At 44.7% G+C, this 21,716-nt stretch overlaps 1 protein-coding gene and 1 long non-coding RNA gene across 12 annotated transcripts in view; one reads left to right on the top strand and one right to left on the bottom strand.

The window, feature by feature from the left end:
- The window catches only part of ESRRB (estrogen related receptor beta), a 135,869-nt gene extending 121,775 nt beyond the window's left edge, over positions 1-14,094 (top strand). For all 10 annotated transcript variants that reach the window (XM_040066683.2, XM_040066688.2, XM_040066687.2 and 7 more), the window contains 2 exons: positions 2,472-2,741; positions 8,927-14,094. In XM_040066683.2, the coding sequence (XP_039922617.1) occupies positions 2,472-2,741; positions 8,927-9,171 (515 nt within the window). In that variant the 3' untranslated portion in view covers positions 9,172-14,094. The remainder of the gene's footprint in view (positions 1-2,471; positions 2,742-8,926) is intronic.
- On the bottom strand, positions 1,212-21,502 carry LOC120753892 (uncharacterized). 2 transcript variants are annotated; one of them, XR_005701284.2, is made up of 4 exons: positions 21,485-21,502; positions 14,051-14,208; positions 12,669-12,756; positions 1,212-2,123 (listed from the first exon to the last, which is right to left on the bottom strand). It is a non-coding gene; the product is annotated as an uncharacterized LOC120753892 (long non-coding RNA). The 2 variants fall into 2 exon arrangements; XR_009207919.1 differs by lacking the exon at positions 1,212-2,123 and adding an exon at positions 12,442-12,545.
- Positions 21,503-21,716: the final 214 nt, after the last annotated feature.

Below are 21,716 nucleotides of genomic sequence, written 5' to 3'. Positions count from 1 at the left end.
GGAGTGCTTCTGGCCAGGGGCTTTCCCAGGTGGGTGGGGCAATTGCAGCTGGCTCTTCTGTTCTTCTTGGCAAAGGGTAAAATATGGTATCTCCTGTTCTCACCTGCCACAACAGCCTCTGGGAAAGGGCAGTTAATGGAGATGCTGTGTGTACATGCTACTGCTAGAGTTAGTTCTACTTTATTCTGTAGCAGAAAAGTACGAGCCATGCCTGTCCTGGATCCTCTCACTCTACTACGGGACTGTTTCTCAATCTTTAAGAAATGTTGTTGGCAGACTGCAGTGAGGCAATGGCCTAATGCCTTTTGTAATCCAGATGGGGAATGAAGATGCAGAAAGGCCATGTGACTGATGCAGAAAATGGACTTAAGGCAGCAGCCTAAATGCTGGGCTTATCTCCGTGGTCAGGGCCAGGAGAGGAACAACCAAAGGAGAGATCTCAGGTTCTAAAGAGTGGCTGTGCACTTTTACTCTGATCTCAGGGCTAATCTCATCAGTTTCCTGTGCAGCAGGCAGAGCTCTGGAGACAGGATCCCAAGCATTGCAGCTGCAGCAGCCTGCACTTAGACTGAGTCTGGAGGGCTGCATTCCAGAGCAGCACAGTTCTCAGTGCAGGGCATAAGGGGCAGAAGGGCAAGGTCAAGATCAAGGCACCCACCTCCCAGCCTGAACAAGAAGTGGGACTCATCAGGGCTATGTGGAGCACTGTGCTGTACAAGAATCAGTCTCACAGTCATGGAGCTGGATTTGCAGCTCTTCTCCCCGGTAGCCTAGACTCCTCTTTAGCTGTTCCCTCTGGCACTCCTCCCCAATGGTTTATTGATTCTTCCCTCCCACCCACTGCTCCCCTCAGACCTTGCACACACAGCACGTGACAGCTGATTGGTATCTGTTAATTAATGTGGCCTGGGGCCTCTTTTCTATTCAGTGGCCTGATAAGGGAAATTGGATGTCCAAGGGCTGCCAGGCCATTATCACCCTTTGCTTCCCCTGGCAACACAAACACAAAACATGGCGTAGAGATAAATAAATAGCACTAACCCACCCTTCTGCCTTCCCTTCCCCAGCTGAGATAGTGCAGATAGAAAAAGAGATCCCACAGTCAGTCAATATAGCAATCATCAGCTCTTTTGTTAATTGCCAACTTGATAACAAGAGAAATCAAATGATCATCATGGTGGCTGTCTACATAAGCCCGATGTGGGGCCAAGAGCTGTGAGCAGGGTGTGGTGTGGGATAAAGAAGTCCAGCTGAGCCTTGCATGCAGCCAGCGCGACTGGGAGGCTTCTGCATAGAGGCTCATGAGTTGTCAGGTCTCTTGGTGCTCCCCGAGGCTCCATATGCATCTGGGGAGAAAACTGCTGGGGGGAGGCTGGTGAAGCATCACCCTCCCAGCTGAGGCATGCCTGGGTGTCGCATTCTTTCACAGCCCTAGGAACCTTTAGAAGCAAGGGGCTGCCAAAAAAAGTACAATTTCTGCCAGTCCATGTGGGCAAAAGCTGCCTAGAGAGGACCAACATACTGTGCTTGACATTCCTGTTTGTAATGACTGTTAGAGTGCCCATCTCCCAGGATCTTTCACGGTCCGCCCTTCAAGAGTACCAGGTATGGAGGGGATAACACAGACAGTTTTCCTTCCCATGCACTTTTTTCCCCACCTTGAGGTGGACATTGCCTCTGTTTCTTGTCCTCTTCACTTTTTCAAGTTGACTCTGGGTCTATCTTTCCTCCTTCCTCTTTCTGTATTTGTCAAGAATATTTGGTTCATTGTAGGGGCTGGTTCCATTGCTACCAGGTTTGGCTATGATTTAGTTATTGTATGGCACCACAAAGGTATTTTTATCTCTGGGTAGGGTTGTAGGCAAAGCTGCTGGTACGGAGATCAGAGTGCAATGAAGAATAGAAGAGTATTTTGTTCACAAATGTATTTGGTTTTGAATGCATTTCGGAGCTTTGTTGTGGCAGGACTTCTCATCTTTGCCAAAATGTGAGATTGTAGTATACTTGTAATTCAGGCCTGTGTCATTCTCTCCTATCCCATTAGAAGCCCTCTTTTCTGCCATCTGGAGCTCTTCTCTGCTTGTTTTTCAGCTGGGACAGACTAAATGGGCTACAATACAGACCTGCAGAGGAAGAGAGGGAAGGCAATGTTGTACTAAAGAATTGCTGCTATGAAAGAAGCAGTGGTCATTAAAAAGGGGTTGTCACCAACCTTGGGCTCCCATAAATGCAATCAGAGCATCAGAACTGTTTGATGCTGTGGGTGGGCATAGGAGCAAAGAGAATGGGAAGGTCCCCGTATGCTGATTGCTACAGAGAGGGTCACTTTAATGAGTTGTTTGGGGTTTTTTTAAAGCAGCAGGTCAGTAGGGAAGAATGCATGGTTTGAATCTCAGGGAAGCTAAGGACCCTAGTCTCCTAGAGGCTTTGCTGCACACCCATTTGACCCTGCTTGTCTTTTGTCCTGTTAGGGTTCTCCAACCTCTCCCTTGGAGACCAGATGAGCCTTCTGCAGAGTGCCTGGATGGAAATTCTCATCCTGGGCATTGTCTACCGCTCCCTGCCATATGAGGACAAGCTGGTCTATGCTGAGGACTACATAATGGATGAAGAGCACTCTCGTCTGACAGGGCTGCTGGAGCTCTACCTGGCCATCCTACAACTGGTGCGCCGCTATAAGAAGCTCAAGGTGGAAAAGGAGGAGTTTGTCACACTCAAAGCTCTGGCCCTCGCCAACTCAGGTACAGCCCTGGCCCAGCCACTCAAGGCTCCTGCTGATATTTGACCTGGAAGGAGAGTAGAGCCTACTGCCTAAGAATCTCTGTGTCGTGCAACATTCTCAAAGCTCTGCTCTAAGCTGGAAAGCAGGGAGAAATGAGGCTTACTGCTGCTAAAGCCCCAGCTGTGCTCAGACCCTGTGGTAGGGAGCGGAACAGACAGGGATGGACTGGTTGCCGGTTCCAGGCAGTAAAAGGGTCAGTGGAGGCCTTTTCCACTAGCAAGCTGACTCCAGTGCCGTGAGCTCAGAAAAGGGATGTGAGCCACACGTGCATCCACCTCACTAGTGTTGGTCAGATACAGCAAACAGGGAAACTCTCATCCCAATTCCAAAAAGCTGTGGGGTTGGGGTTGCCTGGCCCTGTCCTGGAGATGTTGAGGTACCAGAGACACTGAATCTCCCTTTAACTGGGTAACAGTGTGGATTAGACTGCAGCCCTCAGTGCAGCAGGCTGCCTTGTATCAAAGCCAGCCAGATGCAGATTTGCTCAGGAGTCCCATCTGAAAGAGAAACTGCTAAAGCTACTGTGTGACAAGGGCTCCCTCTACATCCCCTGAGTCTCATTGTCTCACATCAGATCTCTCTGCCAAATTTGCATCATGCAGGTCACAGAATTCACCCTTGCAGCTCAGCCCTAAAACCGGTATCTGTGTTTGACTAAAGTCACTTTACAGAAAAGCACCCAGTGTGAAGCTGGAAGGATTAAAAGAGGAGAATCTTCATCTTGCTTGGCAGCTGACTCTAATAATAATCATTCTCTCAGTTTAAAAAAAAAAAAAGTCTGTTTGCCTGAGTGCAGCCTCAAAAGAATGATCTTTGTTGAGCTGGGTCCTTTGACTCCGGGTCTTTTTCTACCTGACAGCTTGACATGATAAACTTCCTGTGCCATAGTTGTGTTCCTTGTCTATGGATATATTACTTCAAGTGTGAGGATGTGGTCCAGGATTCTGTGAGGCTGCCTCATCATTTTACACCATTCTGTCCCTGTTTGCTATCCATCCACTCCTTAGCAGTAGCAATTTAAAATGAAAAAAAAAATTCCTTACAGCTCATTGATAAAAATGTTGAGTAGCAGATGGTTTTTTTACTCATCTCTGTGGATTTCCATAAGAAAACTCCTTCTTCAGGGATGATTCTCCACTGGTAGCTACTGTGGGATCTGTCATCTAGCCAGTTACAAATCAATTGAAAGTGTTCTTTATTGATATTGCATAGTGCTAATTTTTTAATGAGAATGTCCTGTGGTCCTAAGCCAAGTGCCTTATAAAAACCTAAGTCTATTATATCTATGCAGTTAACTTTATCAACCAAACTTGTAATCTCATCAGAGAATGAAATGAAGTTTGTTTGACAAGACCTCTCTTCCCAAGTATCATGTTGACTGGCAGTAAAATCACAGAATCATTTAAGATCACCATTTCCAACCATTAACCCAGCACTGCCAAGTCCAACACAAAACCATGTCCCTAAGTGCCACATTTGCATGTCTTATAAATACCACCTTCTTAGACTTAATTGAATGTCACCTTTATTTTTTTCCTTTATTTTTGCCCTGGTTCACATCAGGCTAGCATAGAAATTGTCATATAAGACCTAGGAAAATATGTGCATCACTACAACATTTCCAGCCATCTTGAATTTCTTAAAAATACCATGACTTACTAATCATTAATCTGCCCTAGATGACCCTCAGCCGGCAATTTTAGAACTCTTAAAGCCAAGTTATCCAGCTCTGCTGATTTCTGTGGAGTATGTCCTAATAGTTCTATTATCTTCTTGCATAAACAACAGACTATGCAGTCTTCATCATCTTCATATAACATGGGTATATAAAGCTTCTCTTTTCTAAATAAGACAGAAATACTCACGGAGGACTTCTACCTACTCTGCACTGCTATTAATAGGTTAATCATCTCCAGATGAAAAGAGCCCCCCTACAAATGATCATTTTTCTTCTATTCCTTAAATATTTATAAAACTTCTTTACTGTCCTTAGCTCTTCTAGCCATGGCTTTTCTTCCTATGTCCTTCATTTCCCTTATCGTTTTTCTGCACTTCATAACTTTGTTCCATTTTACAATTCCTCATACATTGCTTTTTTAGTTGGAATTGCTGCCTTCACTTTGTCACTGAACTAGGATGGGCAGATGGCCAAGGCTAGCCTCTCTCTGGGCAGTGGTGGCTATGGGTGATGTAATCAACTTATAAAAAACCTGTCCACCAGGAGGGTCACGGGATTAAACAGGGAGAAGGGCTCCTCAGAGAGGCTGAAGCACTAAGGCAGCAGTTGTGACAGAAGTGCCACACTGAGGCATTTACCTGGCCCATGCTGTGGACACTGCTGTCAAGTTCTTCACAGTGCAACAGAAGCACCCTCTGCTGTTGTTGCTCACTGCGCTTTCAGGTCTAAGCCTAGAGCAAACCTTATGAGACAGTCTCCACAGGAGTGGGGTAACACTGAACAAAGACAGCGCAGAACAACCAACATTCATCAGGTGCTTTGGGGTTCCATTTCCAGTGCTGTGGAGTAAAGATACTAAGGTAAGGGTCGGGAGGCACAGGCCAAAGCGTGTTCTCAACTGGATAGAAAAAAACCCTCTGACTTCACTGGTTTCCACTAGTGCATCTAGAAGTGTAGCTATGTAGGAGCATAATCCACAAAAGTCCTGCTTTGTTATTTGTATTGAAACATATGAAAGTAAAACATGGGATTTTGTTTTTCATGTAATTAAAGCTTCTCACGACACCCAGGTAAGGAAGCTGAAATAGGGCAGGTGTATTTTTCTGTTGTAACTTAACATTGAACCTTCACATTCTTTTAATGCCAGTTATTTTTCTTAGTAGATTTTTGACAGGGATAAACTTAAAGAGCGTGCATGTGTGTGCTTGCATGCAGAGAGCCAGTTCCTAAAATGGGAGGAAAGCAGTTTGAGCCAGGCTTCAGCTCCCTTGGATCAGAGATAGGGCTTAAAGATGAACACCTAGATTAGCACCTGTGCTGCCTAAACCTGCTTTCTACCTTCCCTCCCATATAGATAAATTCTGGTTGTTTTAATTCTGTAAGTTCTAGGGACTTATGCAGCCCTGTGTATACTGACCCTTTGGCTCTAGGAATTCAGGCAAATGAAAATAGAAGTGGGAGCTCACTCACTCTTTACCAGAGATGGAGCTGACAGTAGGCTGATCTCTGCATCCCTGGTGGGAAACAACCAGCAACACACCTGCTGGGATTGGCAATGGTAATTCAAGGGATCTCTGTCCTTAGTAAGTGCATTTTAGAGAGCCAAGGGATGAATTCTTAATTCTCAGAGCAGCAGACAAGTTCCAAACAATATGATCACCCATATTTTTGACAGTACAGAGGTGCTGTGGACCTAATTTGTTACCCTTCAGAGTCAGCAGTCCATTTTTAAGCATTCCTAGGTCCTCTTTCCTTAGGAATAAAAATTGATCAAGCTACGTATTGAAGAGCCCTCTAGGTTAGCATACAGCCCACATTCATTTTAGGACAACCCAGAGTGGATGAAATTTATTTCCCCTTTTTTTTCCTGCAGTGCATTTTAATACTAAGATGGAGTGAGCAATGTCTGGATCAGAAAAAGGGGTGCATAGCAAATTCTGTACTAATGGGTCCTGTAAGGTTCCCATTCCTGTCAGAAGCTGCAAGAACAGAGTTAGGTGAGGAAGCCACGGACCTCATCCATTCTCACACCTGCCCTGTACCCCAGTGCTGGAGAAGAGCTTCTGCTATGAAGACCAGCTTCTAGGCCAGCTGACCCTCAGGGACATGGTCAGGCAGCCTGCCCCCACCTTGGTGCTCTGATAGCTGTAAAAATTCATAGCTATTGATTTCGTAATTAACAGTTTATCAATGCCATCGACACCAGTTCACTGATGGATTGCAAGGAAATTAATCCTGCAATGTTGTTTTATTTTTTGCAGTCAGCTGCCAATTTTGAGCTTCTTTCAGCAGTGTGGTGGGGGTGGGGCAGGCTTTGATCTTTATTTCCCCAGTTTCTCTCACTGTATACACTTAGTTATTTAGTGCTGTTAATTCTTATCACCCTACAGAAGCCAGCTGGCACAAAGGCAGTTTTGGGATTCTGTCTAGTGTACAGCAGCATCAGTACCCAAAAGCAGAGCACCCACTTTGCCCTGAGGAGTGGCTCGTTGCACAGTAATTCTAGCACCCGCAGGGATCTGCAAACTCTGACAGGCTGTGATTACTTCTCCCCTTTGTGCCCCTAGCCAGAAGAACATTAAACAGAAAGGATAGAGGACATTCCAGCTTTTGATACTTCCAGTCTTCAAAATGACCTCTGCAACTTGGCAGGAAACAGATCCCACTCACTTCTCTTGGATTGCGTATGGAAATTGGTCAGAGGTGCTACCTGGCTGGGAAAAGTTGCCAGACTGAATTGGCAATGTGCTTCTTCCCCCTTCTTTTCAGAATCAACCTCTGTGTCTAGCTCAGGTCACTGTGATGACCTAGCAGCCCTCTTCTGAGCTGCTTTGCCTGGTCTCTTGGATAAAAAGTGTAAATGTTCTTCAGTAGGCTTCTTGGGAATACTTCGCTTTCCTTCTTAATTAGTGTATTCTTTCTAAACAGCTTCTTAAACAGCTTTCTTGCTAGACATAATATTTTCCCAACTGTCTTAATACTTTATAAATCATGCATCATAAATAGCATTTTTAACATAAATGTATCTTACAAAATTCACAGTCTCTAATTTGTGTTCTGCTCTCCATAAAGATGACACATGTTTCTTGAGCGATTTTGGCACTTCAGTCAGCTTTCCTCCCCTTCACTGCTGTCACTCTGGGGAACCCATGTCCTCACATTTGTGTTTGTGTGTAGGCTGAGCCAGAGCACTGCCACACTGCAAAGCCCAGGCTGTGATGGCAGGCGGTGCAACCACACGTGTGCTTGCCATACTGTCTCTTTGCCATCGCTTCTGGATTTGTTGCCTTTCGTGGCAGGAATCTTTATCAATAGGTTCAGTATTGATAAAAAGTCTCTGAACAGTGAAGACAAGGCATCAGTGTCCCCAGCTCTGTCATGGTTGTAAGGAAGAAACACGTATCAGCAAGATGAAAAAGGAGAAAACCTTTGGTGATGCTGTGCCTCTTTGCTCTTCAGCGCTGCCCTCTGACACCGTGACTTACCCACGAGTTTGGCGGTCTGTGTTCAACATGGCTCCCTATCTTCACCCGGGACTAGGTCCTTACCAGCTAGCTACCTTCGCTTCACAGTCACACCAAGGAGCCTTGCAAAACCTGCTAGCCCCTCCAACAGCCCCTAGAAATCTAACTGGCAGCCTAAGGGAAGAGGGTTACAGGAGGTGTGGGTTTCCTTTATTTCAGCAGGAGGCTCCTTAAGCAGCTGCTGGCAGTCTCTGAAAACAGGGGTATATGCACAAAGGTGGGTCTGGCAACACCCCTGGGCACACTGGTTGTGACCTATCGGGGCTTTTCTGTCTTGCTGACACCCTTAGCAGCTGCACGGCAATTAGGCAGTTTAGACAGATGAAGCGCTATAGCAGCGTTAATTATTCTTAATGAGATTGCTCCCAAGCGGCAGCACAGCAGCTGCTGCCCCTTGCAGGGTGACTCTCCCCATAAGGAGCATGGAGGGCGAGTGAAAGTGCAAATCACAAAGGGCCCTGCCTGACCCCTGCATTGCATTGGGGTGGCTGGCAAAATGGGCAGCACACAGGGCACGTGTGTCACCCACCTACCCCCGGCAACCCTTCTGTCCCTGCACTGCTACGGCCAACACACTGAGCTGCTGCCACGCTTCATGCAGCAGCACCACACTTGCCAGCAAGCTGGTTTTTTCTGCATAAGAAACAAACCAAACAACATCCGTCACCCCCTCACCCCCTGCCCTGGGTGGAGGGGGCGGGGCGGGGGGGGAGCGGTGGGAAGATAAAAATGCCAAAAAAACCCAACAAAACAAAACAACCCAACCAAACAACAACAACAAAAAACAAACAAACAAACAAACAAACACACCCCCCCCCCAAAAAAAAAAACCAAACAAAAAACCACAAGAAGGAAAGAAAACATCATTAGCTTCAGGACCATAAAGGATTTCCTTTCTCATGTCTAACTTGTGTGTTTGCTGTCTTTTCTCCCTCACCCCAGACTCCATGCACATAGAGGACATGGATGCAGTGCAGAAACTCCAGGACCTTCTCCACGAAGCCCTGCAGGACTACGAGCTGAGTCAGCGCAATGAGGAGCCCCGGCGAGCAGGCAAGCTGCTCCTGACCTTGCCTCTCCTGCGGCAGACGGCTGCTAAAGCTGTGCAGCACTTCTACAGCATCAAACTGCAGGGCAAGGTTCCCATGCATAAACTCTTCCTAGAAATGCTAGAGGCAAAGGTCTGACAGACCCAGCACCAGCTGACAGTGGCCGAGGAACAAACTAGAAACAAAGATGCAGACAACGGAGCAATCCAAACAGCAGCAGCAGCCACCGCCGGCTTTTATCTCCAATCATTTATTATGGAAGAATTATTTAATGTCTATCTGTCGGCGTGACTGCAGAATCTTGTGTACAGGAGGGGGGAAACTTTTAATCAGTCACCTGTTTCTCTTTTTTTCATTGTTTTCTCTGTGGGAAATACCAGATTATGCTCTTGCACTTGTTGAGGCATCATCGGGGCCCAGCCCCTCTGATCAGTGATGCTCTCAGCGCTGTCCAGGCTGCCTGCTCCCCAGCTCCCTCTGCCAGTTCTGGAGGGGGAGTGGGGACAGAAGCAGGAAGAGAGGAAGAATAGAGTCAATATAAACTTTATCTGCTGGTGTTACGAGGGGTCAGTTAGAAAGGGAAGCAGCCACGGTCCTTCTTTTCGTCACCTTTCTGCCTCCTACCATAGAGTAGATGCTCCTTTGGAGAACAATGCTGCTGGACCTCTCCTGAACAAAAGGCTGCATCCCAGACTCCTCTAACACTTGTACATACAGGCCCCACTTCTTACTGGGAAAGATGCTCCTAACTGTGTAAGATATTCTGCGACCTTGTACAGTGTGTCATTACGCCTGGCTAGTCCCTCCCACGTACAATCCCCACAGGCCCCTGAAGAGGTAGGATGTATGTCCCTGAGAAAATGCAAGTCTTTCCCAAATGGCAAGAGAAAAGAGCCTGATGTTATGCTTCAGTGCTGGGTTGACTTGATAATCTCTGCATCCTCTCCTATGTGGTGCTAACTACAATTCTTCCACACTTTTCACCCCATAGTGTATCACACCTGCCTCTTCAGCTCAGCTGAGTGCCATTCCCCACCTGTTCCTTGTGGCAGAGAACACAAGGCTTTGTCTGCATGGTTACTGCCCAAGTATAAATACACCCCAAACCAGATCTTTCCTAGACTTCATTAGAGCTCTTGGCTCCACGGAGACTTTAGGCTTATCGCCAAATTCTAGTTAGAAATCAAGGGCACTGCTTTTCAGAGGAGGCAGCTCTAGAGCCTGAGAGATTGCTTTCTTGTGGCAGCCTAGGGAAATAAATTAGAGGATGGCATGAAACCCCTGATACTCCAACTACTGTCTTCCCCTGCTTCATCCCATTATCCTCAACAGCAGGAAAAGAGCTAGCATAGATTATACCTGGAGCTGGTAAGAGGTTGTCTTGCTGATCAGAAAGCAAATACCTGACCTTGAGGTGGTAGGAGAACACTGGAAATGTTTATTTACTCCTCTTATGTAACCAGGTTCCTGCTGTCTCCAAGACCTGGTTTAGATCTGCTTCCTAAGCCATAACTGCTGCATTCCCAGTAGCCAGAGGGAATGTACGTGACTGACAAAACTGTTGGCGTTCTCTGAAACTTTATTTTTGAGGTCACATAGTTTTAAGCCATCCTGCTGACAAAACTTAAGTGTATTGTCTTTTTTTGTGGTCAGCAGCATGGCACTAGAGGTGAGAAAAAACCTCTGATCTACATTTGAGACACCACTAACTCTATTGCCTCCGTTTTCCTCAAGCTTCCACCCCTTCCTGGCTTCCTCAGGAGAAAGGTGGTGTGTCAGAGGAGTAACTTGCCCTCAGGAGGAAGTCTTCCAAAGCAGGTTGAGGTGTGTGATCAGAGACACTGGGTGCTTGTTTTCTGCTGGAGCAGGATGTGTCCCAGCAGGGCTGTCAGTACTGCAGAACCCTGCCCTGGCAGGCTCAGGCACAGACGTGCTGGCATGGGGACCTCTCAGCTCTCATAGCCAGCCCACATCTTGTACTTAAGTCAGTTCTGTTCCATCTCCTTTGAGTTCTTCCTACGCTACACAGTCACTCATTTTGTACTTGTCTTGCTTCAGGCCTATCAGTAAACCACCAGAGACCTAAGGGGCAAAAGGCACTTGGGAACTGGGACTCCTGTGCTCACAGCAGTAGCAATTACACAGCGGTCTTGTGCTTGGAGTGGATATTTGTGCTTCTCTCCCCCACTCCCTCCCAGAGGCAGCTGAGGAGAAAATGAGAGGCTTTTGGTTGCACTCATGATCCCTGTACCCATCTGTGACTGAGGGACCAAAGTGAAATGCATGCCACCAGTACAGAGCCAGCTTGCCATGCGCTGAACTCTGGCAACTCCTGGCTGTGGTATAATTGCTTTCACTGGTGTGCTGGGTTGCATTATCACCTGTAAGTTTGACTCACTTGACCACTGCCCCAACGCTGCTGAGTCCCACCCAGCTCAGCCCCAGCACATTGTGTCCCAGCTCGTTGTGCAAAGGCAGCTGTCCCAAAATGAGTTGAAGAGATCCTAAGAAGCAATTCTTGCTTTTTTGGGCCCGGCCAGAAAGGTCACTTACTCTCACCCCAACACACCCACCCAACACCACACCCCCCCACCAAAAAAAAAAAAAAAAAAAAAAACAACACCCAAAACTACCCAAAAACAACCCCAAAAGGCTCTTTTAGGTTTGTTGTATTTGAAATCAGGCCTGCTCTCTGTAACAGGAAACTATCTACAAAACATGATTATGGAGAGCTGCTGAGTTAGCTTCTAGCTCACAGACACCGCTGGCTATTTAGATTAGGGCTATGGGACTGGGGGCAGCTCCTGCCTTGGCACAGCAGTATAAAGATACTAATTGCATTTTTCTCCAGGAACTTCTTTCTCCATTAAGGCTGCATAATGTTGGAGCCTATCCAAAAATTCTCCATTGCTTGAAGATAATATGCAGGGAAATGTTTGCATTTCTTCTGAAATAAGATGGGAAGTGAACCACACAGTACTTAGGTTATATTAAACTCTCTAACCAAGGAGTACAAACTCTTCCCCAGGAACTGGGAGACAGACTCCTGTCTAGATTTAACCCTTAAAAGGCTTGTACCATCCTAAATTTGGAAGGAGGTCAGGTCTCTTGAGCCCTTCGCACGAGCGCAGGAATCACAGTCATCTCTTCCTGGTTCCTCTGATCTGCTATGCATCACTAGTACTATCATACTGACACAGCTGAGGAGCGTTTCCAGCTACACAATGAGCTGGGATTGCAGAGGAGCGTAACATAGTGTAGTTCCCCGAATGCACTTTGAAGTAGGAAATGAAGCTTCAGCAACTGCTTAGGTCTTTGAATGCTCACAGTCTCTGACAAAAAGGTCTGGGGATGTGGAAGGTGAGACATGAACTAGGAAATGGGTTTTGGGTCAGTGCTCTTTATGCTGCTCATTTGTAATACGGGATTCACAGAGTCAGTGTCATACAGCTGTCTTTCATGGGGCAAAAGATGATGGAGCTTGAGCCTTGGGACACAGATGGGCTCTATGACTTAAAGAAAAGAGAAGCAGTAGAGGTAAGTGTATCAGTGACAGTGAATAAACCCACACCAGCAACCGGGTAAAAGCAGCTCCAGCCCCTGATTTGCATGTGTGGATAACAGAAACCATGTACCTGTCAGCTGCTACAAAAGGCAGTTCTTCCCAAGTGACCAACTCTTCTGTTTTGGGCACATTCTTCTCTGGGAACAGCAGTGTCTGACCTGTAATGCAAAACAAATTTCATGGGGATCAATTAAAAGGTAAATTACCACTCTGAATTTAGGTTTCTGGGAAAACTTGGGCATTACACCTCGCAGCAAAACTGTGAAGCTACAAGAAACATCCCCACAACAATCAGAATCTTGCAGTATTGCTCATGCTAAGGGGGCATTATTTTTTCTCTTTGTAAGCTATATCATTTTTTTTAAACTATTATAAATATATTAAATAAAACATGCTTCACCAGAAACATGTAAGCAGCTGTTAGAGGGGGAAGTCATTGAAAAAGACCCTAGAATGTAACATGTTGAGCTTTTATTACCAATTGGAGCTAAGAAAACAGAGCTTCCACTTTGTATCCACAAACTATAATCAATCATATAGCCAAAGGCTGCTCTGTTTCTCTTGTGGCTGGGTTATGTGGAGAAGCCAGAGACAGAGACTGTGAGGATGATGCAGGGAGTCATAGACAGTCAGTGAAATAAACAGTATCTACTTAACTATTATCTGCTCCTAAAAAATAACAACCTGTTAAATAAATTGTATTCCTGTGGTACAGGTCATTTCAAACAAAACAAGAAATAAAACAAAGAAATGAAAAAACTAATGCAGACAGAGTAATGTTTATTGTGTTTAGGAGTTGCTCTGTTCTGTCCCTCGGGGTGCACACAGCTCCACAGAAAAGGCTGGTGGGGAGGAAGGCATCTGTCTGTATTGGCTGTGGAAGAGCAGAAAACCCCCAGCCCTCTCACTTTGGAATGCTCATTTCATGTTTTCCCGTATGAAAAATTCTCAGCAAGCTTCTGAGTTTTTGTGAGATGAGCTTTGCTGAGGACTTTTAAGATGGGCGCTGTTGCCAGTCTCTGCCACAGACCAGTCTGTTTCTCCCCCTCACTCCTTTTCTTTCCACGTTCTACACTTCAGTGGTGCAAGGAATAAACAGGAGCTAGCGATGAAAAAATCTTGAAGCTGTTCCAGTGGAAAAAATAACCTCTAATCATAAAATAGACCACTGGCTTAAACCCAGCAGTGACATCATGAGCGTTGCAAGCATTACAGCAGCTGCCCAGAGCTTATGAAGTGGATGCAAGTGCTGAAGTTGTGGCATTTGCAGTGATCTGGTGGTCAGGCGGTGCAAGAGGGAACGCTCGTAGCTGCTTGCGAAAGCAGAAGGAAATGCACTCTGCTGAGTGAGGCAGAGATGTGAGAAACAAGGAGCCCAGGTTTTTGTTCTGATTCTATCAGATGTACCAGACAACATCCCAGCCTGTTTAAGCACCTCCATCCCCAACACACCTCGGCCAACACTCCTGATGTCCTTCTTTCGGGCAGTGGCAATCGCTGGGATGATGCATCAAACCAGGCAATCAAGAGCTGCTCAGCCTGCTCTCTGAAGAGGAGGTGGTGGCTGAATTAGTGGTGGCCAGTGGGAAAGGCCACGGCTAAAAATGAGCCTGAATGAAAAAACAAAATGAGCACAGAGCTGTAGGGGGATGTGAAGTGTGCAAGCTTTTTCTATACTGGAAACAGCTACCTCCAGCCCCACGGTCACCAAAACCCTGACCCTGACTGTGATGGACACAGTCTTCAAACCAACACAGTCCCCTTCCAAGTTCACATATGCACCTCACAGTCACACACAGCCCACCTACCCTGCATGCATAAGTCCTCTGAATGTTGTATCCATTCACAGAAGGTTTGGGTTTGCCCACCTCAGTAGGACTTTAAAAGGGACCCTACTTCAGATGAAATATAGCAAAGAGATGTCAATTTTTGGCTTTTGGGCTTCTGAAAAGTTTGTGTGGTGCTGGAGCTGATGGTGTCAAGAGATTTCTAAAGATAGCTGATGGACTATAGAGAGCTTGAGCCCCACTCTTCAAACACTTTTTAAGGGCTGTTAAGTTTCCTCAGTCCCTTACTTTAAGGTTGTAGCTGCCTTACTGGCATTTCCTGAGTATCCTTCTTTGTCTAGGCTTGTTTGAAGCTTTCCTTACTTTGCTTACAAGTGTTCACTCACACTGGAATTAAAAAAAGATAAAGGGATTTTCTTCATAGTAAGCCCATGTAGCATTGAGAGAAACTGAGGCCAACCTTGGTATTTCCGCTTACAGATGAGCTCCACAGGAAATACTAGGAAAACACTCTAATTTCTCTGATTAGCTGGAGAGGGAAACAGGTTTCTTTACTAATCAGTGTTGAGTTCTCTAAACACATTTCTGTCACCAAAGTTAAGGGCATGCTTAACTGCTGGGATATGTTCTTAAAATTCAAATGTTAAAACATGAGTGCAGTGGTTTTTGTGGCTACCTATACACAAAATAAAAGGAAAACTAGCAAGAGAACTGTCCCAACTCAGGCCATTCTATGATGATTTTTCTCTTTTAGACCAAGATATTACACAGGAAGTCAAAGCAAACATTGGTTGAGGTACAGAAAACTTTAGTGTTCAACTTTCGGTAATGGAAAGCTGGAGAGCTTGCACTGTGAGCCTGGCTTTCTTTAGAAAGACATTTTCTCCCATTCCAGCATTTTTGAAATGACACCATGGGAAAAGCAGAACACCTGTGCCTGGGGAGCAGGAGGACTAACCTAGTAGTGTGCTGAGAGCAGCAGCATCCAAATAATTATAAGTAGAAGTGAAATCACAGGAAAGATCAGAACTGGCTAGAGGCTCAAAGCATCTTTTGCAAGAAAAACGGAAGAAAGAAAACAGCTCCCAATGACATATCACAGATTTGTTAAAGACTTCAGTGCTTCACAGAGTCCTTCATAAATATTTAATGAGTCACATGCAACCATCCCTTGGCAGCACACACAGCTCATCCAGAAACATCTGTGTTGGTTCAGACCACAGACCCATTTAGCCCACCACTCCCCTCTGCTAACATGGCCAGCAGCAGATGACCAGAGAAGAACGTAAAAACATTGCAAAGAGGTACAATTAAGTCTCCCAGCAATTTAAGGATCAAAAGTCCTTAAATTTAAGGATCAAAGATCCTGCTCAATTCTCTTTACCATTCACAGTCTTCTGGGTCTCTTGATTCCACCCACAGTCATTTCTTTCCAGGGAGGAAGTATGGCTGCCAGCCTTACCGCTACCCTGGGTACCCTCAGCACCAATCAGGTTAGGAAAATGTGACAATGAGAAAGGCAAATGGCTGCCTTCCGTCACTTGATGCTTTAAAGACGAGTACAAAAGTCTAATCCCTATCTGAGATGCACAGACATACAGAGACCCTTCTTGCTGTAGCTACACGCAACTGTACACACTCGTTGCATTATTTAGTTATGTTTTCATTCACAGCACTACCGGAGCTCACAATTGCCTTCAAAGTAACTGAGAAACAAGATTAGCCTATTTAAATTATGTTTTCCTAATAATAATAACAACAAGAGGTTGGAATCCTTCCTCCTTTATATGGATGAAGACTTTTCCTCAATCTTTTTCTCTTATTCATGCATCTGAAAAACAGAGGAAACTAATAAGGCACCTTCTCTGATGTAATCCTTTTATTATAGTTCAAATGAACGTTATAAATCCTGGATATTTTAAGGCATTCCTTGACATACTGAACAAAAGAATTTTTTTAATGTATTTCTTCCTAATGCACAGTACAAAGTTGATTTCTGTTTGGAAGTCCCAGCTTCCTTAATTGAGAAATACCAACCTCTTACTTCTTTAAGTGCTTCAAATCAGCACATTGGCCATTCTATAAAAAGGCTCAGAAACAAGTTCATTATTCTGATGAATGAAATTATTATACATTTTTCTCTGATTTTAAGTAATTGGCATTATATTTTCAATAAGCTTTATCATATATCCCTGATGTAACTGCAATTGTTAAATTATAAAAAGAAGGGCAGTGATCAGATAAAGAGAAGCCAGGATGGTGTAAACTCAAATCACTTTGCCTAAATTGGCAAGAATCAACATAAAACAAAGATGCATTTAATAGATCAGTTAGAACAAAGCACATAAATCATGTTTTTGAGAGGGGTTAATTTGCACCATATGCCAATTAATTCAAGTGTAATACATAAGTTATAAATAATCTCATTGGAGTGGAGAATGTTATACTCAGAATGAAAATTATTTAACTGAAGCCGAAATTATAATCACCTTCAATAATTGCACTTTCAGCATTGCAAATTCTTTTCCATTGCAACACTGAAAGCAATCAATGCTGCAAATAATTTTCTATTACTATTTACATTATTAAACTCAACCACATCAACCAAGCTCTTGCTTATATTTTTGGCAATAATTAATGCCACTACAAATCAAGGATCCTCTGGGTCAGTCTTAGGAATTATGGTTTCATCAGAAATTTTTTCATCTAATGAACCCTTGTAGCCAAGACTCGAGTAATCACTTATGTCCCCCACTGGTTTTGTCATCATGCCACAAAAATTCAGCAATATAATATCCTAAGGGAGTGATGCTTCCAGAGTTGGCACAGATACCAGCTTTTAGGGTGCTATCCCCAGCTCTTCTAGCTCAGACTCACATTTTCTAGCTGCAGAAAACCATAAATCGCTCCTTCTGTACATTTCTTCTTTTCATCATAGCTCTGTGATTTCTCGTCACAAGGTTCCTGCTCTGATCCAGCCTGTTTCCCAGCTAGCTTGGATATATTTTTGGTTTTTTCACTACTAGACAATCTCTTTTTCTCCTGGCTCCTTTCTCCTGTCCTGCTTCTGGCACTCTTCCAGAAACATATGGGTGAGTAGGCCACAAGTGACTATCCCATCACAGCCAGTCACACTGAACTTCTCCAGACCTCTGGTGGATAGACTGTTCCAGCTTCCCTAAAAACAAGGTCCCTGGCAGCCAGCTCACTGCTCTGGACACACTCCACTTGGAAGGAGAGTCACCCCAGCTAGCAGCGTTTACTGTTCCCATTGCTGACGCTTTGCTCAGATGTCGCGGCTTTCCAGTGCTGCAGTGGCACCTAAACGACATTCTGCAAGCCAAAGGAAGGGCTACAGGAGGATATTTGTAAAATTACAACACAGATGCCCTTTAGGCCAGGTTATCCTTTCCTATCATTCTCAAACGTCTGTCCACAGCCAGATTAGATAAAAGCAGCTACTGCAGCAGCTCTAGTTAATTGGACAAACTACACCAAATCAGAGAAATACCACGCTCACCTGAAGCTCCACTGCACAACTCGAGAGAGCCCCAAAATCCTGCCGGCATAAACCAGTGAGGCCACACAGCAGGACAGCACACAGCCACACGTGGTGCTGCCAGCGCTTTAACTAGAACAGTTGCATTCCCATGGTGCTGTGTTTGCTTTGCAAATAGTTATTAATCCAAACTGAGTTATAGCAATTATAGAAACACTATGAAATTCACACTAAATGATCACAGAAAATAAAAACCTTTTATAAATGAATCATAGACACCTTCTTAATGTGCCTAGAAATGTAAACATGAGAGAAACAACCAGTAAAAAAGAACAAAGCTTGCCTGGACATACATTAGGCTCTGTTTCTCAATTTGCTTGAATCAAGAGACCATGCTGCCTTTTTAAAGGAAAAGAAAACAGCTGGACTACCTTAGTTAGGACTGGGTGCCGGTGGCATCTGCAAATGAGCAAGGGATCAACAAAACCTCCATGGACAGGCAAATAAAATGTTTTGAGTTTACCAAAATGATAATGTTATTATCATAACTATAAAAATACTATGCAGCATTTTAATTGATAGATAAGCAAATGTGACACCATTTTACAGATCACCTCTGAGCCCACCAGTCCGTGCTGCAAGCAGAGTAAAACCGTGTGAGAGGAATACACCCTGAGTATATTCTGAACTTTGTAAGAGAGATTGCAGCTGGACAACACCTCTGCCCAGCACACTGAGCCATTGTAGTTCAGCGCTTCCTTCTGCCATCCATTCATATTGCAAAAGTTTTCAGCAGGGTCCTCCTTCTCATTCCATGGCTTCTCACTGCACACACAGCAGGCCCCTGGTTCACCTCTTCTTCCCCAGGGAATGGGGCTTGCAAATAAGTAAAAAATGACTGCAAACCTAATATACAAGATGCCTGGGACCTCTCAAATTCTGGGAGACCTAATCACTGCATTAGCTGAATTAGCTTGGACTGAGACTTGACAATTGTCTTTGGGTTTTGCTTTCCATGTGGAACACATTCACAAAAGGGTATTTCCACGAGGAGGTTACCTACAGCTGCCCACTGGTGTGTTATCTGTTCAAATACAAGGAATAAATAACTTACCCCCAAGCTATCAGTGACATCATGCTAAGCACCGACGCTGTCACCTCCTTGGTGGCAGGTCCCATATGTTAATTCGCACACAGGTCATAACAGCAAATGGCCTTTTCACTGACTCTGGCTCTGCACCCTCCATGGCACAACTTGTTCATCTGGCAGACTCAAAAGAGTCAAAGAACAGAAACTGCAATAGAAACTGTCTGGGCTCTGTCTATGAATAGTTGCAATTCACCTGTCAGATGCCAAGGGAGAGCAGCTAATCTGCACTGGGACAATGCTTCACAAGGTGAGCAGAGCTGGCTAGATGTCCTTCACAAAAGTATCTGTGCGACCTCCCAGCCATGATGGAGAAATTAAATAATCATCTCTTCCATGGACACTCATCAGGTAACTAGCTACCCAGCAAGGCAGAATCACATAGGACCTGTGAAACAAACAGGAAAGAAAAAAATAATAACACAAACGGAACATTAAGCAATACCACAGCATCTCTGTGCTTCAGACTTTGCTGAGGAATCAATCACCCTTTGCAGATAGCTTTATGCTTCACAGCTACTGCTGCTAAGCAGGTTAAATAAATAAATAATCCCTCTTCTGTTACTTCTCTCCTTCACAGTCCCCAGCCTCCACTTCTTAGTGGGAGGAGGGAGACATGGGCACAATATTATTTTCTGTTGTATGGTAGAATCATAGAATCATAGAATGGTTTGAGTTGGAAGAGGACCATGACAATCATCTGGTTCAAACCCCTCTGCCATGTGCAAGGAGACCTTCTACCAAACAAGGTTGGTTAAAGACCAATCTGGTCATGAACACTTCCAGGGATGTGGCAGCCACAGATTCTCTGGGCAACCTGGTACAATGCTTCATGACCCACACAGTAAAGAATTTCTTCTTAATATCTTATCTTCCAAATATCTAACCATGTCTTTGTCTAAAAAGGCAGAAGTTAACCTATTACCCCAAATCTGTGTTTTGATAGCCAGGAGCAAAGAATCCAAAAAAAAGGGGGAGTGAGGAGTGTTAAAAGTTCTGGGACTGCTTCCCAGCAGCATGAATTGCAGCTGCTGAAATGCTGCTCAACCTGTACACATTTTTGTGAGACACAGGGTGTCTCCTGCTCCCACATTCATGTGGTTCCTGGTGCTTTTTTTGTGGAGAAGAGATGGCTGTGTCTCTGCAGCACACAAGGAAGAGAATCAGGCCTTAAAGACAAGTACTTGCCCAGACATCAAAAGAAAGGTGCTTCTCTGTTCCAGACCACCCCAGAGAGAGACTCACTGGAGAGAAATCTCTCCTAGAATTACCCTTTCCAAGTAATGAAGATGAGACACCTTCTGAGTCCAAAGTGTCAGGAGAGAAGATGTTGGAACAAGCTGCTAAATAACAGATAAATCACCAGTACAGTGTATCATGTACACCCACGAGATCTGGAGGAGTTTTGAATGGAAGAGGCTGAGCTGCTGAAGACATGAATTCTCTCATTAAAGTCAGCTGTTATACTGGTGTAATGAAGGGGAGAAAATGTTGTAAGTTTTTCTAAAAAAGGCATTTGGGATGATCTGGAAAGTCACAGACCACTGAACTTTACTCTGAATCAGGTAAATTGGTTGAATTATCAAGTAAAATTAGAATCACAGGGAAGGACTATCACAAAGAATTAATTTAGTTTTGCTCCAGTGTCCTTGCCCTCTTTCCACTCTTTCTCTCTACTTTTAAAGTCCTGTTGATTCTTCTGAAGTCTCCTGCTTAGGTTATTTCAAGGGAAAAAAAACCAAAAAAACAAAAAAACACCCAACACTTTTCATCTTCTTTCTTTCCACCTAATTCTATCCTGAAGAAAACTGCATAAGGAAATATTTGTATTTATCCATGTCATAACTATTATCATTGTTGGTACTACAGAGAAAAGAGGAAATAGCAGAAATTCCACCTGGTGTCCCAGTGATCCACCATCAGTCTCTCACTTGTCCCACTCTTAACAGACAAGAACTACATATTCTAGGAGGACAATTGCTTAAACCTCTTCAAACTGTGCCTTAACCTTGTTAAGGCCACGCAACCACCTGTAAGAACATTTTAGCAAAGAGTTTTCTACACAAACCCTTTTATGATTCCTGATCCAGATGCAGTCTTAGCGTGAAACAAAAGGCCAGATCACCTCTTCAGTTTCCTTGGTAAAATACACTGAAGAGAAGGATCCAGCAGGCGTCCCAGTTCTGTGCCTGACTCAGGATTTGCTTTTATATTGCAGCACAATACCCTTTTCTGAACACGTCGTGGGAGGTAGCAGTGACCTATGAAAGATGCCGGGCAAGCTATGGCCAGGTTGTTGAGGGCACAGCCAGGAGGTGACGAGTCAGGAGCAGAGCACGTGATAGATAGAGGATGCTCCACTTGAGACACTGGGAGCAGGGGAGCTTGAAGCCGAAGACAGAAACCAGCATGGGTTTCTTCTGGGACAGCCAGGCGACACGCTTGGTTCTTACCCATGGGGAAACATCAGCGGCTGGAGGCAGAGTAGTAGACAATCCCAATCAGAAAACTCAAGAGCTCAGGTATGTGTCCTGCAAAACCCTAGGCTGAAGGCACACAGGCACCCAACCTGCAGTTGACATGCCCTAAAAGAGCACAGACAGGCACAATTAAAGTTTCACATCTTCTGTTTAGATCTTTGCACCATGAGTATTTCAAACCTACCCTATCTTGAGTAGCCATTGT

This window comes from Hirundo rustica, chromosome 6, assembly GCF_015227805.2.
Source record: "Hirundo rustica isolate bHirRus1 chromosome 6, bHirRus1.pri.v3, whole genome shotgun sequence".
NCBI lineage: Eukaryota > Metazoa > Chordata > Aves > Passeriformes > Hirundinidae > Hirundo > Hirundo rustica.
This window is presented reverse-complemented; position numbering and strand designations above follow the sequence as displayed.